Source organism: Ursus arctos, unplaced genomic scaffold (genome assembly GCF_023065955.2).
Source record: "Ursus arctos isolate Adak ecotype North America unplaced genomic scaffold, UrsArc2.0 scaffold_2, whole genome shotgun sequence".
In the NCBI taxonomy this organism is placed as follows: Eukaryota; Metazoa; Chordata; class Mammalia; order Carnivora; family Ursidae; genus Ursus; species Ursus arctos.
The window spans coordinates 29357631-29379122 of NW_026622874.1; the positions used below are offsets into that span (position 1 = coordinate 29357631).

At 38.4% G+C, this 21492-nt stretch overlaps 1 protein-coding gene across 2 annotated transcripts in view; it reads right to left on the reverse strand.

The window, feature by feature from the left end:
* PPP2R5A (protein phosphatase 2 regulatory subunit B'alpha) overlaps positions 1-18139 on the reverse strand; it is a 69199-nt gene extending 51060 nt beyond the window's left edge. Inside the window, exon 1 of one of the 2 annotated variants that reach the window (XM_026509101.4) lies at positions 14000-18139. In XM_026509101.4, coding sequence (XP_026364886.1) covers positions 14000-14183 — 184 coding nt within the window. In that variant the 5' untranslated portion in view covers positions 14184-18139. Of the gene's footprint in view, positions 1-11571; positions 11995-13999 lie in introns of those variants that run through there. The other variant, XM_057315585.1, reaches the window with a different exon arrangement.
* Between the last annotated feature and the right edge of the window lie 3353 nt (positions 18140-21492).

The following is a 21492-nucleotide window of genomic DNA, read 5'->3' on the forward strand; positions in this document are numbered from 1 at the left end:
TTTTGCTGATACGGTCTCAAATTCATGTTGCCAGAAAATCTAGTTTATATTCATTTCTCTTAAGACCTCAAATACCAAATAGAAGAACAACGAAATTTTAATATATTATCATAAAACCTTTCTTTTATTGCCCATTTTCATAAAAGTCAATGTGATAAACTAAACTTAAGGAAACCAAATTATTTCAAATAGTTCATTGTTAATCCTCTATTTTAGATCTAAGAATAAACAGTTTAAAGTATCAAGTATAATTTATAACAGAAATAAATTTTATAGGTATAATTTTCCTTAAAGGAAAAACGTGTCATATTTCCAATTACTGCTGCTCACATTTTTGAAATCTAAAGTAGGATCTCATATAGGATTCATGCTACAAATTATAGAACAAGCACCGTATCATAGCAACCCAGCAATACCACTACAGTGACACGCTGAGGATGCAATCCAAGAGTCTAATTTAAGAAACTGGCACAGAATATAGGACATGTAGCTTTTTTTGGCAATACTCCTAGAACATTAATAACTAAGACTCTAAAATCAGCTTTTATTTGAAACTTTAGAGGATCAAACTATTATAAAGGAACAAGACAAACATTTATTAACAAATGATTCACAGCACTGCAAACAGAACCTTGTTAAGGATTTATGATTTCATTAAAATTGAAAAATGGTTGGAAAAAACTGGAGGCATCACCTTTTAGGAAATTTGAATACATGCACCCTATCAATTTGATAATGAATCTTAATATACAAATATTAAGAAAACTGCTAGAATACTATCTAAAACTTTAAAGAACAAATATTTCTATTCTTTACTCCATTACTATTCAAATGTGAATACATCCACAATTATTGCATTATAGAAGGATAAGAAGGCACTGTTTGATTTTTATCTTAAAAAAAATTAACTTTGTTATCTTTTGTCTTTGAAAACAACTTCTGATGAAGTAGAAAAGAACAAGAAATGAAGATGAGCTAACGGGGCTTGTTATATGAATTCCTTGGAATGCAGAAACTTGGACTTTTGGAAGCAGAATACTGAAAAACAGGCTCCTGAGAGAGTACAGACATTAACTCATTTCACTGCACTTCACAGATACTGAATTTTTTACAAACTGAAGGTTTGTGGCAACCCTGCAACGAATTAGTCTATCGGCACCATTTTTCCAACAGCATTTGCTCACTTTGTGTCTCTCTTGTCATATTTTGGTAATTCTTGGAATATTTCAAACTTTTTCATTATTTTATTTGTTATGGTGACCTACGATCAGTGATTACGACTTTCTGAAAGTTGATGATTAACAATTTTTAGCAATAAAGTATTTTTAAATTAAGGAAGGTACTTTTTTTTAGACATGATGCTATGGCACACTTAAAAGACCAAAGTACAGTGTTAATATAACTTTTATATGCACTGGGAAATAAAAAAAAATTCATTTGACTCACTTTACTGTGATATTTGCTTTATTGTGGTGGTCTGGAACCAAACCTGCAACATCTTTGAGATATGCCTATAAATGGAATATCTGTGTCATCTGCTTAATTCGTTTTTTGGTTTCTGTTTTTTTTGTGATAAATTATGAAACATTGTTTTTGCTTGATTCAATTTGAAGATAAAACCTGTTATTCATTAAATAAAACAGGTTTTTAGAAGCATTTTGTTTCTCATTTGGAATTTTGGGGGAACAAGAAGTATTAAACAAATCTTTACACATCAATGCCTCTATAGCTATTTTCAGTTTTGATGACTGTGATGAGGTTCCATCTGGCAACTACTCCTCCCTGTAACTCCTAAGAAACACCGGCTACCGTGTTAAGGAACAGGATTAACGACTCAACAAGGTTGTTCAAATCTCTAGAACAGTCCCTAAGGTCTACAAACACTCCCACTTCCCTCCACCGTCAGATGGGCTTCAGAGTGGTAGTGGCGGTGGTGGTGGTGAATCCAAGAACCCTAAAATTATATACACAATATTGTAAACAGTATTTTCTGAGAAGATGATGCATTTCTCTAATCAGGTTTTCTAAGAGATCCATGTATAACCTCCCTAAAATTAAATATCAGTATTCTTAGAAATTATTTCCTCTCCTTTTAATATAAGGAATTTTTCTAATCAAGGTTTAGAGTAATTTGATTTAATATTTCCAGAAATAAAAACTTTATTCAGAAACAAATCTCAATTAATTTAAATTTTTTCCTTTCAGAAGTATACTACTTATAATATTCAATTAAAGTAAATAATGCATGCAGAACAGCATATATTATATGATCCCACTTAATGGGAAAATACAGAAAGATACTCAAAATTCGAAGAGACGTTTCCTCTGGGGGTTTTTATTTTCTATCTTTGTAAGATTCCTTTTGACTTGATTTTAACAGTGAAGTCTATAAGTTTTTATAAAAATAATAAAGCCATTATAAAGGAAATAGGGTAGTTAAGAATATGATATTTCTTATGGCATAGTCTTTAAGTGAGTTTATTTTAGAAAACCATGAAAACTGAAACTCACTCATGACTCACAGCAAGTATTGTATCCTAAAATAGTCATTCCTATTCCACAGGAGAAGCTACTTTTCTAGATCTTTAAAAAAAAAAAAAAAAGTTCTCAAAATATCAAAATATGTTATGCGTAAGGTCATCCATGTGGTCCAAACTAAAAACAGGGTATCAAAATATAAGAAATACCAAAATCAGTCTCTGGGTACTTGGTAGCTAGGTAAAAGCTGGGTTATTTTTAAGTTTCCTAAATGAATGATAGAAATTTCCTATGAAGGAAACATGACTATTAAAATTAAATGCCCCTTAAAAGGTGCATCATTACATTTACTACTTTATTTCCATTTAGGATTCAAATTTAGGCTGGTTCATTCACTGGAAGGACAAATGTATGTGGAAAACTACTTAACAAGATGACATTGTCCAATCTGTTTTTCTGGAGGTTTTACAGGAGAATAGTATCAGTAAAGTGATAGATGAATTAGCCCAACTGACTTTTACACCCAAGTCTCAGTTATTTTGCCTCAATTTATTTCCTCCCTCAAACTGAGAAATAATGATCAGAAAGACTACGCTAACGTGGCCACAAATACAAGTTTTCAAAAACTATGTGTACATAGCTTGTATAGAGGGAGACTGAAATATATACAGCATTTCCAAAAGAGAGGCAGAAATAAGTAGACAGTCTGATCAGTTCTTGATATTCCATAATAACTCATTAAAACTGCTAATTATAGATTATAACTTTTTTTTTTAAAGATTTTATTCATTTATGTGACAGACAGCCAGCGAGAGAGGGAACACAGCAGGGGAGTGGGAGAGGAAGAAGCAGGCTCCCAGCAGAGTAGCCCGATGTGGGACTCGATCCCGGAATGCCAGGATCACGCCCTGAGCCGAAGGCAGACGCCCAACGACTGCGCTACCCAGGCGCCCCTATAGATTATAACTTTAACTCCAAAATATAAATCTAGCTCTGACAAAAGTGCTGAGTGATTAAAAGTTCACTTCCTCTTGTGTCTCAGTACTCATTCATAAAACAAATGTTAAATGTTCTCCAATGAAAATTTTACATTACTTCAAAAAGGGAGGAACAGTGCTAAAAGGGAGACACCAAAGAAAATCAATGAAGTATTTTTATATCAGCACAATTTAAGAAACAAAAATCCTCTGCATTGAAGATTCTTAGAAAAATGTTCAATAGTGGTCTACTTGCCCAGGACCTAAAAGAAATCATATCTTGACAAGGTTCAATTACTATTATTTTCCTTTGTACTGTTAGAAAATAAGGTATTAATATTGCTTTATTGCAAGCAATACATATCTTCAGTTTAATATTACAGAGGAAGAATCAAAAACCAACTGAAAAGATACTGAGCTATATATGACTTGCACAAACATATAACCTATCTGTTTTGGTTTCTTCATCAACAAAATGCTAAACTTAGGGTTGTATGTAAACATTATGGGACTCAGTTATAAGTCAGTATAAAATTGTGAATCACTGCATGACACAAATTGGTGCTTTTCTTTCAGTCAATTTAATAGCTTTTGCTTCATTATTTCATTCAATAAATAATAAAACCAAGAACTGACTAACTAAATGCTGGGGAAGAAGATACACCCTAAAGGCAGAAAACAGTAAATAAGTAACCTAACCTTACTCATGCATTTGTCCAAACGTATTTTGTGATCTCCCTCACACGTACACCATCTGGTGTACAGACATTTCACTGAAGAGTGAATAGATAATCCCAATTTGCCCAGAAGACCAACTAGCCAATATCACAAACTATGACCATTTTCTGACAGGTAGACTTGAAAATCTTCTATTTAATGTTTAGAAGTCATAGAAATTACCAAGTGGGCACTCCATGATTCATGCTTCCAAAAGAAAATCTATTTGATATTCTTACTTGGGTTTCCAAAAGACATCCCAAAACTCAAATTTCCAAAATTCAATTCTGGATTTTCCCTCTATATCTGGGGTTCCTTCTTTAATGTATTCCTTCTCAGTGGTGGTAGACTTACCCACTCAGAGGTCCAAGCTAAAACACCTGGAAATCACCCTTGATTCCTACCTTTCCTTCTCCATCTCCACTCAAATAATTAACAAGTCCTATCCAAATATATCCCAAATACATCTCTTTCTTTCCATTTCAACTACTACCACCCCTAGCCCAAGTCATGCCATGTCTCACCTTGCCTTATAAAATAATCTCCTAACTGGTCCTCCTAAAAATCTTGTTCTGCTACAATCCATTCTGCACCTGACAGCTAATGATGTATTTTTTTCTAATTGTCAAGCTTCCTGAAAGAGATGTCTGTACTTACTGACTTGACTTTAACAATTTTCATTCGTTCCCCACTTTACAGAAATTTCAAGTCCATCAATCCTCTGAAATGCTCTCAAGTCACCAATGTTACGTAGACTACCAAACCCATGGGAACTTTTCAGCTCTTACTTGACTCGTCAACAGCTCTTTTCAGTGTTACTGGTCCCCCACCCTCATTTTTTTAAGAAGATTTTATTTATTTTTGTGAGAGAGAAAGAGAGCATCTGCACGCACAATTGTGCAGGAGCTGGGGGAGAGGCAGAGGGAGAAGCAGACTCCCTGCTGAGCAGGAAGCCTGATGAGAGACTCGAACCCAGGACCCTCAGATCATGACCTGAGCCCAAGGCAGACACTTAACTGACTGAGCCACCCAGGCATCCCCTCACCCCCATTTTTTAAAGATTGTCTTTCCTTGACTTCCTTGTCTCTCCTCTTACCTGTCTTCCTTTGGCTTCCACTCAAGCCTTCTCTCTTGCCTTTAGATTACCCCCTTTCCTTTGATCATCATCTAAAGGATGGTATTCCTTGGCCTCTTCCCTGTCCACATATTTTCAGTGGTTTCTTCTACTTGAATAATTTCAAGTGCCATGTTTAATCTAAAGACTCCCAAATTGCTCTCTAGCATAGGTCTTTCTATTTAGTCCCAGACCGAAATATCTATCTTCCTACTAGACAGCTTCACTTTGATTTCCCACAGGCACTTCAACCTGTCCAACAAAAAAACATTTTCCCCCAAATCTGATCTGCCTCTCTTTCTCCCTTTCAGTAAATTGCTATTGTGCCTCTAGTTGCCCGAGTTAGAAATATATCATCACTGGTTTCTCCCTCTCACCAAGTCCTGCCTTAGACAAGGCCACCTTCATCTCGTCTGAATTACTGTGCCAGCATCCTAACTAGTGTTCCTTACTCCCATCTCCCAATATACTCTTCATGCTACTATCAGGAGTAAACACAGCACATGGCATCAAGACTATGATATAGACCCCAATTGTTGCTTCAGTCTCTTCTCTGATCAGTTCTCTATTACAGTATCCTTTATCACAGCCACATTGACTGCTAGCAGTTCCCCAAATATGCCACACTCATTCACCTCTGGGCTGCTCATATTGCCCATTAGGTGGACTTCTCAGACCCCATCTGTCTCAGCTGAACACCTCTTTTAGATGTCAGTGTAGCGGTTGCTTTCTCCAGGAAACTTTCCCTGATCTCCCTCCTTACATACCCAAAGGAGATTGGGTCCCCCGTACACTACCCTAGCTACTTACTGCTTACTCTTACCACAAAATGTGACAGTAATTAAAACTGCCTTACATATCTATATTCCCCACCAAACTACAAGCTCCTAAAGACATTTAATTTTTAAAAATCATCATTTTATTCACTTTATTAAGTAAAGCTTTAATCTCTAAATTTTAAGCACTATGAACACCAAAGAGAGGAAAGTATTTCTGCGCCAGATTTTGAAAGCAAAGTATGTATCTAGTTTTAACAGCAGGCAAACAAAATTTTTCCTCTGGCCAATTAAAAGAATGGTCGTGTAAGTTTTTTTGTTTTTTGTTTTTAAATCAGATACAGGGGTGCCTGGGTGGCTCAGTTGATTAAGCGTCTGATTCCTGGTTTTGGCTCAGGTCATGGTCTCGGGTGGTATGATTGAGCCCTGAGTCAGGCTCCCCGCTCAGCGAGGAGTCTGCTTGGAATTCTCTCTCCCTCTGTCTCTCCCCCCACTCTCTCTCTGACATAAATAATCTTTTTTAAAAAGGCAGATACTTATTCCTACAGAAATTATATTTTACTTATAGCTCCAGCAGATGTTTATCATTAGAAAAGTCTGTCTGAAGCACTCCGTTTTGCTAAATCAAAATTCAGAGTTTACAACAAAAACTGTCTCATCTTTTTCACTTTATTAATTTAAAGGCATGGGATTAACAATGTGTTCAAATAATCACTAACTCGCGATAACAGTTATAATTCTAGATTATCTTTTACCAATGAGTATGAAACAAAGGCAAAACCATTTAAAAGAGAAAATGTATAATTTTTGAAGCCATATTTAAAATCTGATACTCCTAAACTACAAGTTTTAAGTCTAGTCATTAAAAAAATTCTTAACCTTTTTTTAGGTACTGCCCATACAATTTATTCATTAACAAATCAAAACCTGAGAAAACATCTAGGAGCTTAAAAACCCCGTATTTTCTCTGTACATTAAAGAAAGCTTCTCTGATGAAATGACAAGCTATTTATTTTGAACAAGTGTGAAACTGATTCCCAGTGAAGGCTAAACTACAATGACTTACTTCTGTGGTCCCATTCACCACCAGAAGGCTCAACTAGATGTAACATCATGGTAAGGTTATAGTAGCTGCAATTAGCATCACCATTCCAGTAGGAGGAGTGTGTTCCCAAGAAATCCCTTGCCTTCAGTGTCCAAGTCAGAAACAGATTCTCTGAATTTTATCATGTGAGCCTATCATATTCAGCAAATTACTCCTCCAAAAATCATGTCTCTTTAGAATTTCTGATCAAAATTGCAGGATTTCGAAAATTCACCAATACTCAAAAAGTCCACATAAACAAATTCCTTCAGGGAAGACATCAAACAGATATATATAAAAAGTAGGTTTGAAACTGCTTATTAGTCAATATCCTGCTCAGACAAGTAGAGTTTATTTTGCATAAACCTACTCTGTCATGTAAAACTCTTCCAGCAAAGCATTTAGGTTCCTTGTTACACAATAATGCATTAAAAGTAATTATATATTTAAAATCTGTTCCTTTCATCTCCTTCAAGGACATCCTTATAAAGATTGAAACTCAAATTTAGAAATTACTGCAAACTAATTATGTGAGTTCATTTAATGTTTGTATACACATGTCCAGGTTGGGAGTCAACCCAGTACTACTTTTCCACATAAACCTTACACAACACCTTTCCTGGCAAGAGTCTATCAATAATGTTACATGTCACTTAAACCAGTCATTTGGCAACGCATAAAATACAAGAGCAAACAATTCTTCATTTTTTACTGCCATGGTATCAAAAGCCCAGAATTTATTTACTAAAAAACCCTGAACTAGACTTAGGCACAAATACATTAAAATAAAAAAACAAAACAGAAGAGAACCAATCTGCTGACAGACAGCACTGAACATCACTGAACAAACGTCATTGAAAGAAGCACCATCAATAACTGGGTGGGGGAAGGGGTGTTAAGGGAAAAGAGTCAAAAGACAACTAGCAGGAATTTCTTCGACAAAACAGTTGTTCTAACTACATAACTCCCTTTTCTATGCACAGAATACTGTATTTGGTATCACAATGGGATATGAAAACACAGATGACTTCTGCTTTCAAAGTCTTTCATTCTGGAGAGAGAACATCACTCCATAACAACTGAACACTAACTCAAAACAACAAATCAACAAATACGAGTCTTATTCAAATTGGATAGCAGAAAGGCCAAATACAAAATAGGAACATGAAATATAAGTGGTACCATGTCCCTGATGCTTTATCTTCAATAAAAAGCTGTAATCAAGATTAAGATGATAGAAGTAAAAACACTGTGCAAAAAAATTTCTTGTTGCCGAATAAGGACAAGGCATAACCAAAAATACAGTTAAGTTCAAAAACAGTTTAATATCTAATAATATCTAATATTCAACATATACACTAGTAATATTAATTTTAAATCTTAAAGAAGTAGAACAGTGCCTTTAGTGTATAGCAAATATCAGTGTTATACTCCAAAGCGGCTGAAATCATCATGTTACCCTGAATGATGGAATTAAAAACCCTCTGATATGTTCTTTCATTTTACTCAGCCACAGCTCTAAAATCAGAGAAAAGAAAAACAGACCACCTCATATAAAATGGTAACAGTTGAGTTTTAACTATGATTAACTACAGAAAAATCCTATAGAATCATCTCATCATACCTAAAACTCCAGAATCTAACATCCCTTCAGGAAAGCATCTGATTAGCCATAGGGGGCAGCAAAGTTAAGAGAGTGAAAAGCAAATAGCAGGAGGTGAAGTGAGGGCAGGAAATGTTAATAGACTGGGTAATGAGCCATGAGTATCAAAGAGAAAAGGACAAAGTCTCAATTAATGAATTAAATCAATAGACAGATAATGCTAAATTAGTGATTCTCAACCCTGGCTGCACATTAGAATCACCCTGGGAGCTTTTAAAAATACAAATGCCTGTATTCTACCTTAGGCAAATTAATTTAGAATCTCTTGAGGGTGGGCCTCAGCATTGATATTTTTTAAAGCTCTCCGAGTGTACAGCCACAGTTGAGAACCAGAGTGCTAAACACAAAAATAAAAATAAGCAAGTCTCCACTACCAGCTTTTTACAATTTAAAAAGTTAAATTTCAAAAATTAGGCACAAAAATCGATTTCCAAAATATATTATTTTTGTTGCTAAACTTGTCTTTGTCATCCAAAGAAGGACAAAAACTCATTAAGAACTAATTCATCTTTGTGATTTTACCAAGGAAAAATGTGATTCTTACAAATAAAAATGATCAAACTGATGCAGAAAGACAACTCAAGTTTACTATTTACAGGCTAGCGCTCTATCCCTATGATCACACTATTTTAACTAAATACATTTTACTGCACTATCACTTAAATTCAATTAGACACTTCATAAAGTAATCCAAAATTCAATTAAGGATCAGAGGAGGGAATAAAATTGGGGGAAAAAGACATTTGACCCTACATAGGAATTCTGAAGATGTTAAATTAAACTTAATTAGAAAATTTTTCCTTCATGTAGAGGCCAGCAATGAATATTATGTTATCAATTTCTCTAAGAAGTATATCCTTAAAAAAATTTTTTTATTAAAAAATAATCTTCCAGAAGAAATTTGACATTACTTTCAGAAAACAGTCCTAAAATGACAAAAATGTGTCAAATCCCTTTGCAAACATTTTTCCTGATAAATTCAGATGAATTTCAACTCTTCTTTAGTGCCAATCCAACTACAAATAGGGATTTGGGGTTTAGAGAAAATGATATTAACTTTGAGAAGACCTATAAACCTTAAAATTTGAGTTATTAGTGTTTTCCCCATTGCAAGAAAGTTAAGATACTTAAGAAATTTCAGATCATGTCAGTGTTCTTGTTCCAGTTACCCTAAAAGACCATATACCTCAAGGGAAAAAAATTTTTTTTCCTAAAGGTAAGCAAGGCACTTCAAATCAGCATCACTGTTACTGGCCTGGATACCTCCAGTGGGACCCAGTTTCTAAGAATATACCAACCAAGAATCTGAGTGATACTTGGGAGGTTCTTCACTTTGATCTCAAAGCTGGTTTCATTCTGTTCGTGGCTATTTACCGGCTGTCTCTTAGGAGATACGCACAACTATACAATTCTACTGGTTAATTCAATTACTTTGCTTGGTAAAAATCTTCTAACACAGCTTTTAATATTTTAAACAGTCTTTAACTCTGTCCTATTTCCACTTACATACTTATCCTGAAAAATGATATAGCTTCACCTTACTTCACATAAATCATATCTGAAAACTGGTTATAAATAAAATCATACTTTAAGTACACTAGGGAAGTTTACTTCTTATGTGAATCCTTCATTAAAAAAGTATTTTTAATCCAGACTTTCAAATATCAGAGAGAATGGGAGCTAACATTCTTTGCCTATAATAATTACATTATTTCACTTAATCCCCATAATCCTGGGAAGATATAAGGTATTATCCCCATTTTACAGATAAGGAAAACAACTCAGAAAGATTAAAAATTTACCTTTGACCCAGGATTGACCCCAATGATCAAACTCTATCATGCTGGTTCAAATTTTTATAAAATAGGTTAACAGCAAAAATACTGAAATCATTTGACCTAAGAGCCGGTATATCAGTTGCAATACCAGGTAAATAATCATAGGCCTGAAACTAAGTTGTTCAAGCCTCGACTTTCTCATCAATAAAATGTGAATGATACTGGTTTTGCACAAAGTTGCTGTGAATATATAATTGCAATGAAATATAATGTTTGTAAAAACACACCGAGCTATGTCATGCAACAGCATTGCCTTAGTAGGTGTGAAAAAGCAAGGGATATCAGAGATTAGGAGTTACTACACCTCTTTGGACTGTTTCACTTATTATTCACAATACTGTTTTATAATTAAAGAATTAAAGTATGATACAATTTGTAAATGCTAAGAGTTATATAAATATAAGGCATCTACTATTTTACCAAATAAATGCTTTCAGAGACTTAAACAGAATAGGTTAAAACTGAAAAACTTCCTATTGTGAATAACAGATTTTTTTTAAATGTTAGAAGTTTCCTAACTGTTGGTTACTAGCGGAAAAATTTAAGGTAGAAAAATTAAGTCCTATACTAACTTAAATTTGAAAACAAAAAAAAAAGGTTGATAAAATGCTCCTACTTTTATTTTCTAGTACCTAGTTCTCAGGGGGAGCTTATAGAATTAACATAACAAGAAAATTTAAAAGTGCTTTGAAAAATATTTTTTTAAGCTATACAATGAGGCAGTTTAATTTTCAGGACTCACATGACAGTACCTTGTTTTTAAAATATCCTTCTAACTAGTCTATTTTATTAAACACTTTCTGTAACAAAATAGTTTTCTCTGAACATTTTCCCTATTAAAATCCTGCAACCTACTTACTAAATGATTTTGCACAAATAAACTTCTTATACATGAAAAAGTTGGATTATTTTGTTAATCCTTACCCATAGCATGCTTTGAGGAAAATAGCTGGCACCTTTTCAGTTTAGATCCATGTGGACAAAGTGTAACATAAGCAGGTTAGTATAAACACTTGAAAGATCTTGGTTGCCCACAAATATCTGAATCTCTCCACAGGAAGATTATATTTCAGAGCAGGAAGAAAAATTCTCTTTCATACACATACTAAAGGGCTTTCCACTGGTTTTTGTTAAGGCCACAAATGGAAAAAACTACTACGGACAGAAAAAGCACACAACTCTGTGGTATCAAGTACACTGCCAAAGTACCATGTGAAGCAACTGAATTTTTTTAAAAAAGCACTTTTCAAGCATTTTGGCATTTGGAGTAAAAGCAGCTCTTAGTGGGCAATCCAAGTAAAGGGTCTTACTTCCACAATTAAATTTGCATAAATTTATCGTGAATACCTAATTTTCCTTTTGAAGAATACTGTATTTTCATGTTAAATATACAGAATTAATCTAAAGTTCCAATTTTACTTCTGTACTAGTGACCAAATACTATAAATAAAACATTCAATGGCACCTTCAACTTGTTGAACTATGCACCATATAATTTAGAGGATTACTGACTCTGCATATTTTTGTCAAGCTTTTAAAAACTGTATTAAAGCTGCATCTCCTAGCTTAATCTACTAACCATGTTTAATATGCAATTATTTTTATTAAATAAAAGTAAATATCATATTAATAAGGACAACGGTAAGGATCCACAATACCTTACTAAAAAGCAAATTTAATATGAAAGCAAATAAATATGAAAAACGCTAACACCGAACCTTCAATTATAAACAATTTCAATTTAATGGAAAAAATCAATGATATAAAAACGTTTTAATTAAATTTACAGTTTGAAAGCCATGAACAGCAATCCAATGTCCTAATAGGTAAGATAATATTCTTTTATAGCTATGACATCACTCAAGAATTAAAATCTTGGCAATGCCTACCATTGTGGTTTACCATTGACTATGATATGTAAATTTTAACCATTTTTGCATGCTGAACAACAAATGATAAATGCAGCAACACAAGCCACACATCTTAAATACAACCTTCTTTCAAAAGCCACTTGAATTCCGGCTGTGGGATGTCCTTGATTTAGAAGCACCCCAAGAGGCAGGGCGGTATAGGGTCTGAATGGGGTTCCAGATCTATTGTAGGTCAACTGTGATTTGATCTGGGGTTTTCTTTAGACTGCTAGCCAAACTAAGGCTGGATTCATAGGTCCAAAGACAAATCTGAACCAGATTATCCTTGAAGGAGATGAAATGGATTGAAAATCTGAACATTTATCTATTTTAGTATGGGATCTTTAATTTCCAGGCCTTGCAAAACAGATGATCTAGATTTCTATCAGGTTTCTTTTCTTTAAGAATTGTTTTAAATGTCTAGGAGCATTATCATCTTGTTCCAAGACGATTTCTATCTCATAAAAAGCGAAGACATGAAAATTATAAAATTAAAGGAAAGTAATGCACAAAGAATAAACTAGACCACTGGGAAACATTTTATTAAAAATCCTATAAACCTTGTGGGAAAAATAAGCGAGCCAAAAGAAGTGCCAAGTTCTCCTGTAAAGCATTAGGCACGGATACGAATTTGAATTACTGTACAAACCTACACAGTCCCTGGAATCCCTGCTCCGCGAACTAAGTTCCCATTTCACTGCAAAGCAACACTATTAACTCTTTTATACTCCTCCAAATTTACCGTGTATATCTTCTCAGGCAATAAAGTATTTTAAAGTCTTTCTATTCTTTGAGTTAACTATACCATCTAAACCTAACGATCCAGTAAATAAGACTACACTACTCAGATTTTTACGCTTGTTCCTTTATAAAATAAATCTAAAGGCCAGCTAACTCCTAATCATCGTCTGCGTTGGGATTGCAAACAAATCCCGGTCTGTGTGACAAGTGGGAACAATCAATGGGAAGGGGAGGTGAGGAGAGGGTGAGAGCAGACGCTGGATAACTGGAAAAGTAAAGGAATAGTTCAAAGTGTATGAAAAGCGGAGGAGGATCTCGGGGAAGTACAGATCCGAAGGGAGGGCAGCTTGTTAAAGTCACACGGGGAAAGGCAAGCCCAGAGCAAGAGGGAAGAACTACCTGGCGCCGGGGCGCAGGAAAGTTGCAATCGCAAGGGCAGGTGAGAGAGCGCGCAGGTGGGGAAGGGGGTTGGCACCCTCTAGGATGGGAAGAGTTCAGGTGAATCGGGGAGAAGAAAAGCAGCAAGACACTGAAGAGCAAACCTGTTTGATTCGGGCGGGGGCGGGGGGGAGGCAACGTGGGAAACACGACTCACACTACAAGCCCCAGCGCGGCAGAAGGAAACCCCTGGAGGAAATGGCTCTGGCGGCGCGGGGGCGAGCCCCTGCGCTCCCTCCCGGGGCCGCACCCTCGGAGGTTACCTTTGAGCTGGGGCAAGGGGTGCAGCTCCGCCTGGCTGCCCTGGCTGCGGAACTGCGACGAGCCCTGGGAGCGCTTCTGCCTCTGCGCCTTGCGCACCGATTTCCGGGTGAAGCCGTCCACTTTCTCCGAGGCCGAGATGGCGGCGCTGGCAGCCCCCACCGGCGGCGGCGACGACGACGACATCGCCGCGGCCCTGGCGCTTGGCAGCTCCGGCTGCTGCGTGCACGGAACGGGCAGCGGCAGGAGGAGGCGGGGGAGAGGCGCGGAGAGCTCGCGCCCCTCCGCCCCGTCCCCCCGGCCGCGCCGCCCTCCCGCTCCCGGGCGCCGCCGAGCTTCTCCTCGCCGCCCGCCGCCGCCTCACGGCCACATCTCAGTGCCGGGGGTTCCTGGTCCCCGCCGCGCGGCCACCTCCCGGGGCTGACGGAGGCAGGGGCGGGGGCGGAGGGGGGTGAAGAAGTTGTTGACTTCGGGCGCGGAGGGCGGGTGGAAGAGAGCCTGAAGTTTGGACAACTGAGGCGAGGGCGCAGGGGTGCGGACGCAGAGCGCCCCTCTCTTCTCTTCAGCCCAGTTCGCCAGCCAGCCGGCCGGCCAGCCCCTCACTGTCCACTGGCAGCACAGCCCGCCCTGCTTGGAGCCTCCTCCCGAGGCGCTGCCATCGCGGGTCCCCTCCGAGCCGCCGCCGCGGTGCCCGCTCTTCCCTGTCAGCGCCGGACCCTCATCTCCCGGGGCGGTGACCCGCCGCCCCGGCTCTGGGAGCGCACACACTTGCTCCTCGCAGCGCGGAGCGGTCCGTGCCCCCACCCCTACGCGCCCTTCCGCCGCCCACGGAGAACCCCCAGCGAGCGACCGCTACAACTTGAGAAGGTGGAGGGTGCACGCAGGGAGGGGGGTAGTGTGTGAGCGTGTGCGCGCGCGCTAGGGCGCGCGTCCCGGGGGAGGGGCCGCGCGAAGGGTGGGGAAGAAGGAGATTGACTGACAACTTCCTCAGGGTCCCGCCAGCCTCTCGGACGTTCGGGAGGGAGTAGGAGGTGGGAAAACATGCCAGTTCTCTCAGCCAATCGCAGGGCTAAGCGGCAGGAACGGGGGTGAGGCGTGGCTTCCTGCACAGTCTATTAAGCTGAGAGGTTAGGCTGAGAAATGGGGCGAGGTTGTGTGACGGACTTCTGCCACAGCCAATCGTAAGTGAAGACGGCGAGCGGTGCGCCGCTACGTCACAACAGCGCGATGAATTCTCCTGGTAGAGAGGGGAAGTGCCCCACCACCAGCAAGTTCCTTTGCACGCCTGCGCGACAGCTCCAGGCTGTAGTTGCTCTCCTGACAGCCTATGAGAAGACCAGAACACTAGCGTGGGTAGTTTAGAGAGCGAAATGAAGGCCCTTTCCCGTCCCTGTCCCCTCTGCTGGCCAATGAAGAACTGAAGCGACTGATGGAGCTTGAGGTCTGGGGCGGGAAAGAGCGCCAGGTGTTACATCACTAAAATGGGCGGGGCAGACTTCGGGTTTGGGAAGAGGGCGGTTGGATTGATGGGCGAAGGGACCCTGGGGAAGGCGAGGAAGTGAGTCCGTCCGTTTGGAGTTGGGCGCTGGATTCCTGGGCGGGTCTTGGAACCTCCACTGGTCCTAAACAGCGTAATTAGTAGTTGCGGAATAAATTTGTAGCTCTTGAGTGGTTCAGGCACCGTGGTTCCGAGAACGGTTCTCCCGTCTAGTGTGGGCAGTCTAGCATCTACTGCTTCAAAGAGTTCTCCGTATCCACACCATCCTAGAAGAGGTTTCTCGTGCCCAAGTTAATATGCCGCTAATTTCCACCCCTTCTTCAGCAATAGGCCCTCGGCTTCTCCAACAGAACGAGTACAGATTTCGATGATCAGCGGCTTGTGGATTCCGGGGCTTGCCGTTTACTCTCACTGTGATCTCTTCCTTGGAGATTACGACTAGATTTTAAACTTAAGGACAAGGACAGGTTATCGTGTGTGTGTGTGTGTGTGTGTACGTACGTGTGTGTACGCGCGGCGCGGTGCTTTGCGTATCATGTTTAATAAAAATAAGTGAGTAGATTTGTATGAGAAGTACGCAGAGGCAACCAAATATTCTCTCTCCAATCTGTTATAAGACTCTCACTACGCGAAGTATTAGTACTAAACGAAATTCATAAATCGATTTGTCATTTACATAAAAATGGAAAAACACTTGCAGAGTGGAAGAAGTATATAAAAAAATTAAGCCCAGAAAAATTTAAAAATTAAATAACTAAGCACAACAGTGTCTCCCTTTGGCTTAGTGGTTTTATGCTGGTGGGCCCAAATCTCCATTTCTTATCTCAGGAGCTGCAGACATTTTCCTTTCCACTTGATAAAAATAGGTGCCATATGTTTAAAGCAAAAGTACCTGCTGCATATGTACAGAAGATTCCAACTTTGGATAGGAAGTTGGATTCTAGATCCAGAACCAAACCAATTACCTCAAACCATTTCTTCCTCAAATTCAAGAGTGGTGAAACTGTATATTAAATTCTCCCACTCAAGGAGGTTCAGACCTCAGCAGCAGCTTTGACAATCCAGTCAAGCTCCAGATCATATTGAATCTACCTTCGCAAACATTCAGACCAGGCCCTCTCACAGTTTGCACAGTCGACCCCCAAACATACTTCAGGGCTTTAAACTACACTGCCAGATCAGTCTTTGAAAACTCCACTTGTACCTTATTCACATGTTTGAAGAGCTACCCAGTACCTACAGAACAGAGTCCAAATTCAAGGCTCTCCTCAAGCTAACTTCAACCTTCCAAGGCATAAATGCCACCATGTCCCTACGCAAACTTTTTTCAGGTCAGACACATCATTCCACATACTGATCCCCTGGAAGTAGTTGTACTCCCTGCCTTTACTCTTCCAACATCTTGAAATAATCCTTTTTCTCCATCTGGTTGAAACCTATCTTTTCTTCAAACCCCAACTCAATCCCTATCTTTTAAGAAGCCATTTATGATAATCTGGCCAGAAGCGATGGCTCCCTTCTTTACATTGCCAAAGCATTTGTTGTCTACATCACCCACATGGCCTGTCATCACACACCATTAGAGATGGCACTATGCTCTTCCTCCCCTGAAAGTTTATAAACACCAAGAGATCAAGAAGTTTGTCTTTCTATACCTCCATATTCCCTATGGTACATAACCTAGTTTTTAGTTCTCAAGAGCAGGGTGTCTGAAAGTGTGGTCATTTGAACACCTGCATCAATCCTCTGAGGTGCTTATATAAAATGCAGATTCCGGGGTACCTGGGTGGCTCAGATGGCTAAGCATCCCATCCAACTCTTGATTTCAGCTCACATCACGATCTCAGGATCCTGTGTTGGGCTCCTCACTCAGCAGGGAGTCCGCTTCTCTTCTTCTCCATCTGTCCCTCGCTATGATCTATCTCTGTCCCTCCCCCTGCACATGCATGCTCTCTCTCTCTCATAAATAAAATCTGAAAAAATAATAAAATAAAATAAAATATAGATTCCTGGACCTGATCTCAGACATACAGAACGAGAACCTATGGGAAAAGCACCAAGAAATCCATTTTTAATAAGCTCCCCAGATCATTCTTGTGTATACAAATGTTTGAAACTACTATTCTCTGGATATTACTTTAAAAGATTGTAAATCTCTAGAAGCCAGAGGTTGTATAATTAATAATAAAGGGAATTTAACAGGATAAGAAGGGGAAATAAATAGCAGAAAGCAAACAAGTAGAGTAAAGCTAAAATTCATACTGGAATATGATAATGGATACTGGAAAATAGATACCAGAAACAAGTTGAGAGATGTGGAACCAGCAAAGCTATCTAGGCTTTCTGAAATTTCCCTCTTGGGGAAGAATTTTGAGCACAGTTTTAAAGAAAGAGTGAGTCAAAACCTGAAAAGAGAAAAGGATGACATTCCAGATTCAAGTCAGCAAACATCTTGGGGGAGGTGAGAAGAACAATAGCCCGAGAATCAAAAGGCCTGACTTTATTACTTACCAGTAGTATGATCCTGCCAAGTCACTCACTCTCTCAAGAGCTTCGGTTTCCTCATGTGTACATCAGGAAGAAAGTTAAGTGAACAGCCTTCCTTACAGGGTTGGCATGAGTTTTAAACATGACACGTGAAAAAAAAAATGCTTGGGAAAGCGAAAACTATACACGTGATAATTTTATGCACATATGATTTTTCATGCACTCTTTTAAATAAATAAGGTATCTGGGTCTTAAACAGAGATTTGGTCCCTAAGAATCATCTATTGGGAAACTGCAATTGCAGTACTAATCTGTATGTGCCTCTGGTGCAGGAAGAGTGTTGATGATGATCCCACACCATAGATCTGCTGCCTCTTCCCATCTGTGAAGACCCTTGCTAAATAGCGATTCAGAGGCCAAGCCTTCATCACTGGCAGATTCTTTGGATTGGGTTGTCCTCACATGGCTTGATTTCCTTAGTCCCTAAATATAAGTACACTTACTGATCTCATTCTTTTATTCATAATGCCTAGCTTGCTGTGGAAAATGAGCAATTCATGAAACAACAACATCCGCAATACCAAATCATAGTTCTCTAATAGTTAAAGAGTGCATCATAGAGAGTGTTCTTTCCAAATCACTGTGAAATTCTCTAAAATACACCCAAGCGAGGTTTTGGCTGTCAACCTTCTCTTCCCTTAAGAGCCATGATTCCCAAACTATGCTCTAACAGAACACCAGACAAATGTGCTTTATCTGCAGAATCAAATAGTGGTGGTATTTTTCAAATTTACAAAAGTAAAATTTGTGCTATATGTTTTTCTTAAAAATTTGATTCTCACTATCACTTTATTAGAACCTAAATCAAGATAGTATCTGATTTGCCATAAAATGTTGATTTTTAATACCTCAGTCCTTTTTACGTAAATACACTCATTATTTAAAATTTAAAAGGAGTAAAAGGGTCAGAAAAAGTCTCGCTCCCATCCCTGTCTCCCAACATCCAGTTCCCCTCCTCAGAGGCAACCAATGCTATCAGATTCTTACATGTGCTTCTTCCAGAGATATAATATGTTTACTTCCTTAAAATTTCATAAATTCACATTTAAAGAAGCTCCACCAGATGCTCGTGATTTGTAGGTATTTCACACTGCTCCAGACTTCAGTGAACCTTCTAGAGTTCTTACAGGTTTATGCATATTCATTCATTCATTCATCCATTCATTATTTTATTCATTAATTCACTCATGTAACAGATATTTATATTTGCATGCTCTGCATCAACAGAATTAGAAAGTTGAAGGTATCTCAATGTGCTCATCAGTACAGGTTTGGTCAAGTTGGTACCTGACTCTAGGTAGACCAGGAAGGTCCTTCTCACGTGCCTCAAACTGGTCCAAATTGGAAAGTCCTTTTTAAAATACATCTTACAGGAGACTTCTGTTTCTATGTATTCTGACTACTAACCTACTATGCAAGTTATCAACGCTCTTTGAAATTTGGTTTTCATAAACTGAAGTCAGCACTTTCCTAGATTTTTTCAAGGACTCTAATAATTCTGTGTTGTCTTTTTGGCCCTTTTGCAAGCACAAGTGCTCATTGAGAAGACTAGAATTCCTGCAATTTTCAGGAATCAATTGTCATGGCTTTCTATGGCCACCACTTTTGCTTTTTAATTATAAATTGTTTCTAGTCAAGCTTATCATTTTAAAATCAGTTTGTTGTAGTCTATTGTACGGGCTATTTTGTTGGTCAACCAGGAGCTTAGACAAGGTCAATGGCAGTAGAGATGGGTTAGATTGGAGATTTATCTTAGAGGAGTATATAGGACTTGCAGAAGGTATTCTTAATCCGTCAAAACATGCTGGTATACTTACATGTTATGATTACCATGGAATCTCTCTTTCATAGCTCTGAGGTCTATTGCTTCATTTAAGCAGGCTATAATCATAAATGTATGAAACCCCCTGATGCACCCAATCCTTTACCTATATAAGGAACCAGGTTATAATTTGAAGGGGCTCAGCTCATGCCATAAACTCTTGTCCTTGGTGAGTGAGACTAAAAAGCCTGACGTTGGCAAACTCTCCACACTTTAATTCAACCCTGAAAGCATTTTTCATGTGCCTGCTAGGTGCCAGGCAATATGCCAGACACTAGGAACAGAAAGATAAATAAAGCATAGACCTTACAATTTGGTGAGGAGGGGCAACATAAACAAATGATCAAAGACTGCATCATAAATGTTTCTTGTGGCATTGTGTGAAAACAATGGAAAGAAGATCAGAGTTTGGTTTGGGAAGGGGGAACCAGAGAAAATTTAACAGAAAAAGTAATGCTTAAAGTGAGTTTTGAAACAAAACGGTTTTCATGTGGATAAGACAAAAAGAAAAAAAAAAGGAATACTTGCCATTCAAGAAATTAGCTTCCCCACATTTCTTTATCACTAAGAAGCTTTTCATATCTCAGTCAATGAATTTATTTATTTCACACAATATGTTACCAAGAAAACATTCCATTGCAACAGAATCAACTATACCACACCTTGTGTCAGAATTTGACCTGTATGTGGATAGTTAAAGAAAAGGCAGAAATTAAATTCAACACATGAATTTCCTCTGGGTATGTTTTGCAAAGCAGTGATTATAAAACTACCATATGGTTTCTTAATGTTCCGCTCATATGTGGATCTTATATAAGTCTATAAGTGGTCTTCCCTTTCTATCCACCTGAAAGAAGCATCTAGTCCCTATCTTAAAATATCTAGCTCCTACATGTCAACAGTGTGTTTTCTCTTATTGGCTTGCTGTTTGGGCTCCTACTTGCAAAAACAACCAATTTGAAAAATCCAGTAAATTGATCTTATTTCTTCAATGTCAGGTGGTGTTTATGGTTTGAAGAAGCAGTATGGGATTTTCAGTTATTATTGAACTGGAAATGCTTCAGTGTTTTCAGATCCTAAGCTTTGACTTGTATACCAAAGGATATAGCTTTAAAAATATATGCATGCCTGTGGCTATGTATAAATGTAATCACCACCATAAATTTAACACCTACTATGTAGTAAGCACCATTCATTCAAAGAACCCAGCAGAAAGAGATCAAACAAGATCCTCTCTTAAAGTCTCTCTTATCTGTGTGACGCTCCTCTCTGATCCCCTGAGAATTTGGTCCCAGTGACTCTTGCCATGTTCAGGAACAACTTTTGTATTCTAGCATCTCTGGGGGCCTCTATTATTCTTTTGTAAAAATCACTGGAAATTCAAGCTCTTTTTATTCACTCTATACAAAGGCATTAAGAAAAAATTATACCAAATGGATTGGACTGTCACTACCATAAGATTGCCTAGCACTATAGCAATTTAGTATATGTGGAACCATGGAGTCTGATTACCAAGAAAGAAAATGGGATTATTAAAAGATATAATCATGCTCAATACTTCCTATTCATTCATTCAAACAATACCCGTTAACTTCCTATAATGTGTCTGTCCCAGGTGCTTAGAGAAT